This window comes from Myodes glareolus, chromosome 1 (genome assembly GCF_982192425.1).
Source record: "Myodes glareolus chromosome 1, mMyoGla1.1, whole genome shotgun sequence".
NCBI lineage: Eukaryota > Metazoa > Chordata > Mammalia > Rodentia > Cricetidae > Myodes > Myodes glareolus.
Window position 1 is genome coordinate 35254059 of NC_142026.1, and position 14249 is coordinate 35268307.

At 53.1% G+C, this 14249-nt stretch overlaps 1 protein-coding gene across 1 annotated transcript; it reads left to right on the plus strand.

Moving 5' to 3' along the window:
* The first annotated feature begins 1716 nt into the window (after nucleotides 1–1716).
* Agxt (alanine--glyoxylate aminotransferase) lies at nucleotides 1717–11865 on the plus strand. The gene is made up of 11 exons (XM_048441925.3): nucleotides 1717–1997; nucleotides 2090–2282; nucleotides 3791–3855; nucleotides 4401–4501; nucleotides 5604–5674; nucleotides 6645–6729; nucleotides 7711–7806; nucleotides 8516–8585; nucleotides 10539–10634; nucleotides 10960–11088; nucleotides 11501–11865. Exons 1-11 carry the CDS (start codon nucleotides 1767–1769, stop codon nucleotides 11606–11608), a joined length of 1245 nt encoding a protein of 414 aa, XP_048297882.3. The 5' UTR covers nucleotides 1717–1766; the 3' UTR covers nucleotides 11609–11865.
* Nucleotides 11866–14249: the final 2384 nt, after the last annotated feature.

Genomic DNA, 14249 nt, shown 5'->3' on the forward strand with positions numbered 1-14249 from the left:
ACTCCTCCTCTTTAGGAACCCGAGTTTTCATTTATCCTTTCTGAATGTTGACCTGGCAAGCAGAGAGCTCTGCCAGTGCTGGATTGGTTGTGAGTGTGAACTTGACTCCAGAGAGTTCTGACAGGGAGGGGGGGCTGTTGGAAGTCCTTCTGCCCAATAGATCAGAATTCAGCATGTCCGCAGCAGGTGAGCCGGAGGGTGTGTAAGTCTAAGAATGCATTTAAATTGGTGTGTGTGTAAGAGCTGGTGTGAATATAGAGGTTAATGTGCTCGTGTGAGAGAGAGAGCTGTTGTGTGGCTGTGCAAGTGCATGAGTGTGAGAGTTGGTGTATGTGAGTTGGCACATATGTAAGTGTGAGCATGTGGAACATATATGAGTCTGTGTCTGTGCATGAGTGTGAGAGCTGATGTGTGGATGCATGACCTGTGTGAGGATTAATTATGTGGGTAACTGCTTGGAGGGGATCGTAAGAGGTGACAGTCTCCATGACGTGTCTTGGTGAGTGCACGAAATGAAGTGGAGGTCTCCGTGTCTCCGTGTCATCTCTGTGTTTTCATGCAGGGTTAGGGTCTCAGTGTGAGAGGGAGGGTGTGGTGGAATCTACACACACACACACACACACGCACATTTGTTGAAATGCATCTACCCATCAGTCAAGCCAAGGTCCACAAGCTACATACAGTCACATACAGTCTCTGGGCCCCCAGACCCTGTTTTATGAATGTTAATGAAATACACACATGTGCGCACACACATGTGCACACACACATGTGCATATACACACATGTGCATGCACACACACATACACATTATGTGCGTGCACACACATGCACACAGATTCTTTACAAAGATATCCTTCATTGGAAGGCAGAATATGAACAAAACATTGTAGTTAAGGCATTGTAAGATTCTGTTATAGTTGCTTTATTTTCTCTCCCTCTCTAACCTCTGAGAGTCAATGGACAGATTTGCCCATCACTATAAACATATGTCTGCAATGAACCATTTTTAGTTAGCAACATATAAAAAAACAAAACATATGGTGTCTTGTCTTTGGAATCTTCTTAAAAGATTTATTGATTGATTTTTCTGACCTAAGGAGTGATTCTTTTTTTTTATTTACTTGAGAATTTCCTACATGTGTGTAATGTGTTTTGACCAAACCCGCCCCTTTCCCTCCCCTCCAATTCAATTTCTTCCTCACGCCCCTCCATTTTTCCACACCCGACTTCAAGGGCTCTTTTTTTTTCTCAATCCAGTCAACTTTCCAGCATGACTGGGGCAGGAGCTCACGAATCCCACCCCATCTGAGGAGACTAACCCCACCGCAGAAGGCAGTCCTACACCATGCACCAAATGAATGAAGTTGATTTGGAATGCAGCCCCATCCACCCTGGCTGCTATGGGTCCACCCTGGCTGCTATGGGACCCCGCTGCTCAGGTGGTGGTTACAATAGTTCAGTCCTTCAGGCCTCAGGCACCTGTTCTCTGACTCTTGAAGAAACTTTCACAACTCTGACTGGGCTGAAGAAACTTTCACAACTCTGACTGGGTTGCGTGTGGACTGAGGGAGCAGGGTGTGACGTCACATTGCTATTCTTTGACGGGACAGCAGAGGTTCCCCACCCCCTACAGAAGGTTCGACATCTCCACTGTCCTGAAGAACAAACATCGATCAGGGTTAAATTGACAATAAAAGGGCAGGAGCAACAGGGACTCATCAGCCAGGCCTCGCCTCCGAGTCCAGCGCACAGCTAGCTGGGAAATGTTCCGGATGTTGACCAAGACCAGTGTGACGCTGGGTGCCAGAGCTGCAGGTTGGGTACGGACCATGGGCTCACACCAGCTGCTGGTGCCACCGCCAGAGGCCCTGAGCAAGCCGCTGTCGGTTCCTAAGCGGCTCCTATTGGGTCCAGGGCCCTCCAACCTGGCTCCTCGAGTCCTGGCAGCCGGAGGGCTAAGGATGATCGGCCATATGCAGAAAGAGATGTTTCAGGTAGGCCTTGGTGGCAACAGCCTCAGCTTAGGGGTGGTGATCACTTGGTGACGGGCAAAGGAAAGGGTCTCATCTGTGTGCCTACGGTCTAGATCATGGACGAGATCAAGCAAGGCATCCAGTATGTGTTTCAGACCAGGAACGCCCTCACACTGGTGGTCAGCGGCTCGGGGCACTGTGCCATGGAGACTGCCCTCTTCAACCTCCTGGAGCCTGGGGACTCCTTTCTAGTGGGAGCCAATGGCATCTGGGGAATGCGGGCTGCAGAGATTGCGGAGCGCATTGGTAAGGGAAAAAGCGGTCTATGACACTGTGTTCCTTCTCCTCCCCCAATGTTATCCCTCCAGTGGTCTGGCCTCCTGGGGGAATCCAGAAACTATCTCCCACAGATCAGGCCTGTGCCATCCTGCTGGGCACTCCTTCCTGTAGTCCTAACGCCTCCTCCCCAAGGCAGGCATCAGGGTATTCTCCTGCCCCAGCAGATGAACGTAGACTGACATTTCAGTTAGAACAAGATTGTTTCTGGAATGCATGGACGAGGGGCTGCTGGGAGACCCCCGGGCTGAGCTCCAGCAGCTCTCTGGGGACCTCAGAATTTCAGAGACTAACTCCCTCCCCAAATCTCAGAACCTTGTTCATCTGTAAAATGTGGACCTAGGGACAGTTGTCCCTCCATCGTCTGAGATGGAAGAGGACAGGTGTGCTCCCAGACTTTCTGGTAGATCCCAGCCTTTGCAAATGGCCTGCATGGTTCACAAGAGTATGACCACAGTGTTGATGGACAGCCAAAGAGTTCAGGGGGCTGTGAAGTTCCCACCGCTTCCTGATAGGCCACCATTTTCCTTCCTTCCTTCCTTCCTTCCTTCCTTCCTTCCTTCCTTCTTTCCTTCCTTCCTTCCTTCTTCCCTCCCTTTATTCCTTCCTTCCTTCTTTCTTTCTTTCTTTCTTTCTTTCTTTCTTTCATTTGTCCATCTACCGTTCCTTCCTTCCTTTCTTTCTCTCCTTCTCTCTTCCTTCCTTCCTTCCTTCCTTCCTTTCTTTCTTTCTTTCTTTCTTTCTTTCTTCTTCCCTCTCTCTTTTTGAAATGTGCATTGGTGTTTTGCCTGCATGTGTGTCTGTGTGATGGTGTCAGATCCCCTGGAACTGGAGTTACAGACGGTTGTGAGCTGTCCACATGGATGCTAGAAACTGAATCCGGGTCCTCTGGAAGAGCAGTCAGTGCTCTTAACAGCTGAGCCATCTCTCCAGGCCCTCGGCCACCATTTTCAAAAGTAGCAAAGGTAGGGCAGCGCTAGGGACTCAAGAGGACATTGGTCATTCAGGCTCCTCTTTGGCTTTCACTGAGACCTGAGTGGCTCAGGTCCCTCCCCTGCTAGGACCCTGGTTGTGAGCAGTTGCACATGGCATAGGACTCAGAGACAAGAAGCAGGGCAGCTGCTTGCTTCCTGGTGTCACCAGGCCCACAAGGTCAAGACCTACATCATCCTCTCACCCTTGGTGTGGGATATCTGGGAACTACACCTGGGTCAGGCGGGATCCCATGCCACCTGCTGTGCCCAGAGTGACCTCTGTAGCTACTATCTATACCACGGGGCTGCCAGGAGCCTCCAGTGCCATAGCCTAAGGAGGGACTTCTCAAAGCCCTGGAGGCCAGGACAGCGCTGCATCTATGTAAAAAGCAGCCTTCCCAGAGCCTGCTCCACTCCCTCTATGGTTTAGCCACCCGGGAGCCAGCATGAACGGGGTCCCCCACCCTGTTTCTTATTCACGACCCATTCTGCCCCTATCCTCAGGAGCCCGTGTGCACCAGATGATCAAGGAGCCTGGAGAACACTACACATTGCAGGAGGTGGAGGAGGTACTGCCAACTGAGTCATGGTGGGAGGGGCTGGGCTGAGATGCTGAGGCGTGGGGCTTGCTTGACTTCTGTCTTAGTGTCTGGGACTGGCCACAGAAGAGAAGCCAGTACCTAGGACCATGTGGGAAGCCTACCTCTGTCTGAAAATGAAGTTTGGGATTCAGCCCTGTGGGCAGGGCCAGTGTGGAAGCAAGCTGTGTGGGGTCAGGGAGGCAAAACTTGTTACTGAACTCCAGGGTGCCAGCCCCTCCCTGTGAGGTCAGGTCAGTCCCAACCTACCTATAGACTGGGGAAGATGTCAGTCACTCTTTCTTCTTGTCAAAGCCTTCCACCCGGTTCCTCCATCGGCACACATTGACAGGAAGCGGGTGAGGCACATCACATTCTTGCTTGTTAAATTGGCCTGCTCCATTTTGGAGGGAGCTGGGTGTACGTGGATGATCCTGACCCTGTCCTCACATGCCGATGTCCCTCTGTAAGGGGCCAGCTGATTCAGGGAGAGGTCCCCATCAGCTCTACTCACAGCTGTCACCTCTGTCCCTCAGGGCCTGGCCCGGCACAAACCAGTACTGCTGTTCCTGACCCACGGGGAGTCATCCACTGGTGTGATGCAACCCCTAGACGGCTTTGGGGAGCTCTGCCGCAGGTGAGTCTGGCCTAGGGTGCCAGTACCAGGATGGAACAATACTTATAACCTGGCTGGATGATGCTGGCAGGGAGCTGCGGGGCTAGCAGTGGCAAGGTATCCCAACTCTCCCGTTTCGCCTCCCTTCCTGCCACGGTCCCATGACATGGGAGGGTTTGCTCCATGCTGAATGCATGTGCTCACCTTTAATTTGATGAGGATGCAGGGGCTGGGATAGGACCAAGTACCCTCTTACCAGATTCCACCACGGTGGTACTGACCTTGGCGGTCCCGTGGCCAGCAAAGGCTGGGATGACCCACGGTATGCATCTCAAAGCCTGCTCTCCCCAGGCTCTTTGCCTTGCCTGCACTTCTTCCCCACCCCCACACAGGGATTTACAGGAGAACGGCTCCAGGTCATAGTAGTCCCTCTGGAAGCCGGCAGTGCTGTCTGTAGTGTTGGCCACAGACCTCTCCACAGCCGTAGAGGGTTACCATGCAGGTCCACCATGGGCCTCAGGGACATGAAGCCCATGTGGACCCCACTGAAAGAGTCCCTCACACAGAGTCCTGCTCATGCAGGAAGCCCAATTAGACCACGGGGCTCAAGCCTTGCCCATGGCTGTGCCTTCCACCTGGATAGAAGGGAATGAACACAACTCACAGTTACTAGAGATGGACTCTGGCCTCTAAAGGCTGTGTGTCTGTGGCCAATGGCCAAGTGTACAGCTATTGGTGGAGGGAGGCCCAGACCTTTGTGCTGCCAGGTTGCACCAGCTCTTAGCACTCGGAACCCTGATTGCTTAGGTTGATCCCCCCACGTGGTTCGCTGAGAAGTCCTGCAACAGAGCCACCCGGGGCATGACCCAGCCACCCAGGCCCCAGTATAGATACCTGCTCAACCCTACAGCTGCTTCTGGTTTCTAGGAGCTGCTTTAGGGAGGGAACGCCATGTAGGAAGTAATAGGGACCCCTGCTGCTTCCTTGCTGTCCTTCCAAAGACTTTAAAGCCCCACCCTGCCCCCACCCCCCATACCACCAGACACCCAGTCCAGGCTGAACTCTGAACTTCCAGGATGTCTTCTACTTCACTGTGTTGCTTCAATGCCCATAATTTCTCCAGGTACCAGTGCCTACTCCTGGTGGACTCTGTAGCATCGCTGGGCGGGGTCCCCATCTACATGGACCAGCAAGGTAAGAGCATGCCCCGCTCCCATATTCCAGGTCACACATGCTGGCAGACTCCGAGGCTACAGAAGGCTCAGTTTGACAGTTCCTGTAGGCCCACTGCTGGACCATAACTGAGTTTACAGCCATCTCCACAGTCCCTGGCAAAAGAGGTTTTGTAGCTTGAAGTTCGCTAGGTAGGCAGAAAGTCAAAGCATCATAGCAGGGCTTCTGGCATGGGTCCTGGCTGCATCACCTCATGGAAGACAGCACCACAGTAAACAAGGGGAAGCCATCACAGGGTGGGATGAGAAACCAGAGACCAGGAAGTGAAAGACTTGCTCTTTCATAACAGCCCTTTCCTAAGAACTAGGCAGGGTTGATTCCCGAAGACAGTCGGGGACACTATCACTTCCCGATAGGTCGGGCCTCTCAGAGGTCCCAGCCCTCCAATACCACACTGAGAACCAACTTTCCAACACATAAGCTCTTGGGGGCAGCACATCAACACGTCCACCACAGCCTTGGGGCCCGCACAGACTCTGAAGCGAATCGACAGCCTGAGTATCTGCCAGGCTACCGCGAAGGGTGTGGGGGTGCAGCGGGAGGCAGCCGCTACGCTGGGGGTCTTTGGGAGGCACTCCAGCTGCAGTAGGAGCAGACAGGAGGAGGAAAGGCGGGACCCTGTGTATCAGATGCAGCAAGTCCAGTGCCGCGGGTGTCGGCACCGTCCCTCAAACGCCATGTTATGCAGCCCAGGCCTGGCTGTTTACAGGGTTAGAGAAGCCGTGTTAAGAGGCTCCAGCCTGGGGTCATCAGTTGGATGAAACAGCTCTGAGATCTGAAGCCAGGACTCTCCCATATGCATCCTGGTTTCTGCCTGTCAGTGAAGACTTGGTCCCCCAGTCACAGAACATGGTTTGGACTGGACAGACACACCTATTTGGTAAATTCCTCTGTGAGATCTCAGACATCTCCTTCTCTATCCCCATCCTAGGCATTGACATCTTGTACTCTGGTTCCCAGAAGGTCCTGAATGCCCCACCAGGGATCTCCATCATCTCCTTCAGTGACAAGGCCAAGTGAGTGGTCCCCACCTCACCTTGGGGTGTGGATGCAGATGGGGTGACCCTGGCCCCGGGGGGGGGGTGGAAAGGAAAGGTTCCATGTTGAAACCTTTCCCTGCTTGCCCTGCTGGGACGTCCTAAAAGTCAAGATGTGTTCAAAGCTGTCTTTCAGGGTAGTGGTAGTCGGGGTGGGGGTGGTGGGAGCAGGGGGGTTGGGGACAGGGGTGAACACATCTAGGGCCCAGGTGTTGGCAGGATCAGAGGCTGGTATTCTGGGGGTTCCCAGTATCATGTTAAGGGGTGACTGATCCAATGTGTCTGAATACTCAGAGCCCAGCACCCACCCTTCCACCCCAGACCAGCTTCCTGGAGTTGGCACAGGACCTGCCAGACACAGGCACAAGCCACCCCACACTCTGCAGTTCCACCATCATCTCAGGCTCCTGGTGTCTAGATCCCGAGCCAGGCCAGTGGGACTGGAGGGAGAGACAGGGTCACGAGAGAGACCTCAGCGGGTCGTGACCATCAGCCACAACCAGCTTTTCTGCCCCAACCCAAATGAGTCAGTTTTGGTATGATCAGGAATTCTTCTTGGCTGTCATGGCAGACACCAGCAATGCCATAGGGAAAGTGGGGGCTGAGAGCTGGATAGAGAGGGAGGGAGCTCATCAGGAGAGGGACGAAGGGTTGGGAAATTCCACCTGGGAAAGCAGTGTGCCACCCAAGTCTGGGCCTCAGTTTCCCTGAGAAATGAGATAGGACAAACCCGTGGGCAGAAGTAGAAGAAACGAGACTAAGAATGGTGGGGCCAGAGGGCTTAGGTAACCATGTGGCAGTCACATCCATTCAGATCTCAGAGGGCTGGGAAGCCGGAACACGCTCACAAGGTCCCGTGAGCTCAAGTTCCTCAATAGGCTTTCCGCCCCTGCACCCCATCTGTGACCCAGGACCGCCCAATGCCAGGGATGGGTACTCAGACGGGTTTCTCTTGCCCAGACACAAGGTCTACTCTCGGAAGACAAAGCCGGTCTCCTTCTACATGGACATCACGTATTTGGCCAAGCTGTGGGGCTGTGAGGGCAAGACCAGAACGTGAGTGTCGGGCACGGCCAGGGATAGGGTAGTAGGGTGGCTGCCCTGTGTCAGCTGTGCATCCGCCTCCTCTCAGCCATGCACATCCAGTCCTGCATCTCATGCCTTTGTGCCTCTAGCCGCCAGGCTCTAATCGGAAACTCCTATGCTGGCCGTTAAATCCAGGCCTCGCCCGTCACTGGCCCAGAGGCTCAGGTCCAATAAACACCCTCCGCTACCATTTCCATAATCCTTGTCCTCCGTCAGTTTTCTTCACCTGGTTGTGCTGTATCCTCCTATTTCAGGCCTCAGTTTACCTCTCTTGGAAGGTTCACCAGAGATTCCATAGGCCATCTTGGTCATAATCCCAAGAGGTCTTGTATTAAACACAAGACAGGGAACCAGAACTGGGAAGATAGAGTTCTTTCCAAGGAGGAACAGGGACGGAACTAGGGTGGTGGGCACAAAGGGTCCAATGTTGGCTTCCTGGGAACATAGAGTCTTGGTAGCAAGGGGATCCACTCTGTATTTCTCCCCTTTCCCTTCCTGTTGCCAGGCCCTACGTTGGCCTTCCCTCCCTGGTATCCTTGACTCTGTGACTCTAAAGCAGGAAAGTGTCCCCGGGATACGGTTGGCTCCTGCCATAGAGTCTGGGCTGCTGGGGTGGGACAATCAGCTCCTGGCCCAGCCCCTCCCACGATACTGGACCAGGCTGTTTTTTGTTCCCTAGAGTTCACCATACCACGCCTGTCATCAGCTTATACTGCCTGAGGGAGAGTCTGGCGCTCATCTCAGAGCAGGTACTAGAGGGACTTCCGCCCTTGGAGGTGGGGTGGGGGAGAAAAAGGGAAGAGAAGGAAGGCCCTCAAATCTGTGTGTACCTCAGACTGGGCACCTGTGGGATTCTTCCTTCCCCATGACTCCCTCAGATTGCTCTGGAGAAAGGGGACAGGAGGGTTCCTGAGACATCAGTGAAGCTGTTGCCAACAGACCCAGGCTTCCCAGTAGGATAAGCAGCAGTGTAACTGGGAAGACGGAGTTCTTCCCAAGGAGGGTCAGGGAAGGAACGGCTTCTTCAACGAGGAGGATGGAGCACTAACTATGGAAAGACTGGGGGGACAGAGCCCGGGACAGACAGAGGCACCCTCATCCAACCCTTCAGTTACTGAGCAGAGCAGGGATCCCTGAAATAGAGTGGGGGCTCTGAGAGAGGTAGGCATGGTGAGAGGGTCTCAGGGGCAGAGTGTATGCAGTCGCTGCTCAGTAAATCAATGGCTAACAGAAAGCCACATGTGGAGTGCTTTACAGTTAGATTCACTCAGCTGAAAGTTTTTGGAAACTGGAAAATCTAAGTTCAAGGCCAGGTCCTACAGTTAACTCCATCATAGCGTATCTGAGGCATCACTTGGGCCAGAGAGCCAGGTAGAGCAAGAAAAGGTTATTCTGGCTTCTGACATTTTTTTTTTTTAAATTAAAGTCTCATGTAGCCCATGCTGGCCTCAGATTCACTATGTATCTGAGTTCCAGGCTAGCCTTGAATTCCCAATTCTCCTGCATCTACCTCCCAAGTTCTGGGATTACAAGCAGGCACCACCATGCCCAGCTATCTTAGGTTTCATTATAAACCTCACCGTCAGACACAAGCCAGCACCCCTTGTGGCTTCTGTATCACTAGCCAATAGAGTTTCCACCGAAGCTTTGGGGGCACACTGGGCCACTGCAACACTCAGCAGAGTCAAGAAGGGGTTGGCACTCCACAGGCATGTGCAGGTGCCAGGCCAGCTGGGTGTGACTGGGTCAGGGCTTGTGTCCAGTACAGAGTCCAGTCTCAGGAAATGGAGGTGAAGTGTGGGCTACAGGCCCAGTTGGTTGTGTAGTTAACAGGACAGAAAAAAAACCACCAAAGTCTGACCACATTCCTCTGGGTCCTGATGTTCTTCATTGACCATTGCCAGCCACAGAGGCCTGGGCTGTGGTTACCATGTTTGCATTCTTAGAACCACCCAAAAAAATCACTGTTTGAGGAGTGGGTTACTGGTGTGGTGGCCCATGATCTAGATGGTCACCTACACCCTGGCTAAGGCTCTGAATTGGAGGGACATTCCTGTGGAGCAAGGACTAGGGTTGAGATGGAGAGGAAAAGGAAAGAAGTCATGGGGAGCCAAAAATGGTGGCCCCTACCTGTACTCCCAGCACTCCAGATGCTGATGCAGGATCAAGAGTTTGTGGGTAGCCTGGGCTACATACTGAGACCCTAAATGGAAGAAGGAAGAGTATTGGGAAAGAGGTAAGCTCAGTGGACTCCGGCAGCTTTCGCCTGATCATTGGTGTGCTAAGAAGCTAAGCAGAACCAGTGGCCAATGGAAGCAGGAGCTGATTGGAAAGATACGACCTGGAAGTGATTGTGGGCCTCGAGTGGGAAGGACTAGTTCTTAGAGGTCATGCATCACATTTTCCTTGAGGTCCAGGGTAGGAATCAATAGGACCTGACTGATCACACCAGACCTGTGTGGCCGACAATCCCAACCTCCCCCAGTGGCAACCTACACTTTGAAATGTGTCCTGCCTATCTCCCCAGAGCTCACTGGGTACCCATTGGAGGCTGGTACCCACCCTCTTGTCTCCTCACAGTCTGGGATTCCAGAAGTTACCCCAGTGCACCTATACCACAAAGCCTTGTGGGTCCTACCATCTTGGGCGGGGCGGGGGGCTCCCACCCTGTCTGCTGGTCATGGCCACCTTTTCCCCCACAGGGCCTGGAGAATTCCTGGCAACGGCACAGGGAAGTCGCAGCATATCTGTACAAACGCCTGCAGGAGCTGGGCCTGCAGCTCTTTGTGAAAGACCCGGTGAGGAGCCCAAAGGAAGGGGGTGCCCGCCGGTTGACCCAGACACTAGTCCAAAGGGGAGGGTGAGGCTACCATCGATTGGTAAGACCAAGTGCCATGCTTCAGTGGGACTTGAGCCCCCCAAAGCTGGGGGCAACTGCTTTAGGCTCTTGGCAATCTCCAGATGACTCCTGCTCCCTGCCAAGGGAGCCCTGCAGCAGCCAGCGGCCAAGTGGCAAGTTTCTGGACCTTTCTCTGGATTCCAAAAGCCAGCACAGGTCCAGAAACCTGAGCTTCATCATAGAGGCTCCTCCTCCTATATGCCTGAGCCTGGCTCTTCTTGCAGGCAATCCGGCTACCCACAGTCACCACTGTGACTGTGCCTGCTGGCTACAACTGGAGGGACATCGTCAGCTATGTGCTGGACCATTTCAACATTGAAATCTCTGGTGGCCTTGGGCCCTCTGAGGAGAAGGTGAGGAGGTGCTTGGAGTGCCAGAGGCACTAGACACCCTGTATTGAGCCCTGCTGCACAGGCCCCACCTGTGTGGGTCACTGCAGGGCCCAGAACAGCACCGTCACTCACCTCAGGTAGAATATCCTCAACCCTCTCCACACACTAGGACAGTCATACATCAGCTTTACCAGGTTCACTCTGTGTGCTGAGGGGCCCTCCCTGGCCCCACCCCTGGGGCCACTCTCTATGTTTTAGGGACAGAAGGAAAGGCTGGCTCTGCCCCCTGTGTGGCATGCATGAGGCCACTTCCCTCCTGCATACCAGATGGATGGTGTTCCCATGTGGTTAAATACCCCCTACCCTGACCAGCTCCTTTCAGGAAAGAGGCTACAAAACAGAGACTGACATCTTTCTGTTCCATGCCTGCCAGGTGCTACGGATTGGCCTGCTGGGTTCCAATGCCACCACAGAGAATGTGGACCGCCTGGCCAAGGCCCTGAGGGAAGCCCTGCAACATTGTCCTAAGAACAAGCTATGAGCAAGCTTTCACCGGACTACGCACTCCTGAAGCGGCTGGAAGTATCACAGGAACCAAAAGATAGTACAAGGCCACCAGGCCTGGGGACAGTAAAGCTGCTGACACAGCCCGGCGAGGTGGGAAGGAACAGCGTGAAGCTGCCCGTCCCCCCCCAGATGGGACCTTGCGGACACAGGGTGGTAATCACCTTCCAATAGCGCTGCAGTGTAGAGGCCACTGGCCTCAGGCAAGAATCAATAAAGTGTCAGTCACATCTCTTCTCTGACTGTGTCAATTGGGTGTGGAAGAAAGAACTGGGGCCCCTCAGCTGCCTGCACGGCCCCAGTGTGGCTCTTTGAGGAGAGTCGCTTGTTCTGGAGCCCCCACACAGATGCTTTCTCAGGTCTAAGGATACCGCTTTCTGTTTCCAGATGTCACTCCGTCTCCAAACACACTCTCATATGGCTGTCTTCAAGTGAACCTACAAGGAACCCCACTCATAAAAACAGGACACCCGCAAACACGTGACCAGAATCTGAACTCATAACCATGATGGCCCACATCCTTGGCCCTCCCCAGTGAGGCTTCATGTTCACCTGAGGGGACCCAGTTCCCTGCTCTGATTGTCTCCTAAATCTCAGTTTTGGCTCAGTTGTCCAACATACTCAGATCTAGAGCACACTCGGCAGCTATACTCCCAGACCCCTCCTACCAAGGCTAGAGAGCCCCCCTCTTACCAAGGCTGAAGAATCCTCTTTTACCAAGGCTGGAGAGGCCCACTCTTACCAAGGCTGATGAACTCCCCACTTATCGAGTCTGGAGGGCACCCCTCTTACTAAGGCTGAAGAGTCCCCCACTTACCAAGGCTGGAGGGCACTTCTCTTACTAAGACCAGATAGCCTGCCTCTTACCAAGGCTGAAGAACCCCCAACTTATCAAGACTGGAAGGCTCCCCTCTTACCAAGGCTGGAGAGCCCCCCACTTATCAAGGCTGGAGGGTGCCCCTCCTACCAAGGCTGGAGAGCCCTTCTCTTACCAAGTTGCCAGTAGGTATGCACCCCCTGGCAAAGAATGGTTGGCCTGGCTATGTCCACATCCCTAGTACAATGGTCACAGTTGTGGGGTAGGTTTCTGAGCAAACAGAGCTCTGTGGCTCCTGCTGACCGGAAGGGACAGTCTTAAGAGACACAGACATAGTCACAGCAGAGCTGTGATCAATGCCACACAGGGGCCTAGAACAGAGCAAGGAGGGGGTTCTTGGAGAGAATTCAGGAGAGCTCAGGGCCCAGAATGCCCAGGGCCATGTGATCACTTGGAGCCTGGCCTTTGTCCTGTCTTGACTTGATCTCCCGAGAGGCAGGCACACTAAGGTACACAGTGGTTTGGCTGAGAACGGACTCAGGAATCACCCAGTGGAAGGTCCCCTGGCGCTGGTCCCGCAGATCAGCTGTGTCACACACATTCTCTGATGAAAGCCTGCCCAGCATCTTGGGCCTTCTGCACACGTGTGCCTGTACATCCTTGAGCGCATGACCGCACTGGAGAAATTCTGTGCCAGTGACGGACAGACACCTGATTCATTTTCGTGTGGGGCTTTGATAAACCCAGCAGTGAGGGCCTTCTGATTCAAGGCTTCGTGTGGTGTTTGCTTTCAGTTTGAGTAAATGACAAGGATCTCAGTTACAGGCTACCTTGACTAGGAAACATTGTGCCTACGAGCTGCGGTCATTCCACATCCTTGCCCAGGTGACCGGCATCCTTTTGTTCTACCATCTGTCAAACTAACTGCGTTAGAATGTACCCTCCCCTGGAGACTGTGCCACTGGCCCCTTGCAAACCTTCTTTAGAGGAGTGTCAGTTCAAATATTTCACTCAGCTGTGAACTTTCCTCTTTGGGTTGCTGGTTTGTAATAGTCATTGAGTTCCTCTGTGTGTGTGTGTGTGTGTGTGTGTGTGTGTGTGTGTGTGTGTGTGTGGTGCACTTGTCTATACAGGTGCATATGAAGGCCAAAGGTGAACTCTGGAATGTCTTCCACCCGTGTTTCTCCACCTTAATTTTTGGGACTGCGTCTCTCACTGGACCCGGAACTCACATTTCGGCTAGGTTGACTGCCCAGCAAACCTGTTTCTGCCCCTTCCCAGGATTACTGGTGTGCACAGCTGTACCCAGCTCTTATGTTGGCACTGGGCATCCAAACTTAAGTCCCCATGTTTGCCTGGTGACAATACTTTACCCACTGAGCCATCTCTCCAGCTCCATAATAGACTTTAGAAAATGTATTCTCGACCCAGATGTTTGTGTCCCAAGGGTTTCCTTGTGCTATGGCTCACCGATTTAGTTTCCTACTGATGGCTCCAAAGAGCAGGTCTGTTTAATTTTGGCAAAGTCCTTTGAGTTTCCTTTCTGTGATCTGAGCTATTTGTATCTTGCTCCAGAGGTCCTCTCTACTTTGAGGCTGTTACGGATATTTCTGTCTTTTCTTTTGGAGTTACAATGTAGGTCTATCTCTTGTTCCATGGTGTGGACATGGGGCAAAGTGCATTCATCCATAGCCGTACCCAGTTGTCCCAACGGTACGCTTGTTAAACAAACCTTGCTTTCTCCATTCAGTTGACCTGCCAACTTGGCAAATGTCATCAACTGCGTATTTGTGGATTGATT

Bases quoted from the DNA above. Each gene is read 5' to 3' on its own strand.
- Agxt (XM_048441925.3), top strand. From the start codon at position 1,767: ATGTTCCGGATGTTGACCAAGACCAGTGTGACGCTGGGTGCCAGAGCT. The intron at 1,998-2,089 runs GTAGGCCTTGGT...CCTACGGTCTAG, and splicing joins TGCAGAAAGAGATGTTTCAG to ATCATGGACGAGATCAAGCA. The intron at 2,283-3,790 runs GTAAGGGAAAAA...CCCTATCCTCAG, and splicing joins AGAGATTGCGGAGCGCATTG to GAGCCCGTGTGCACCAGATG.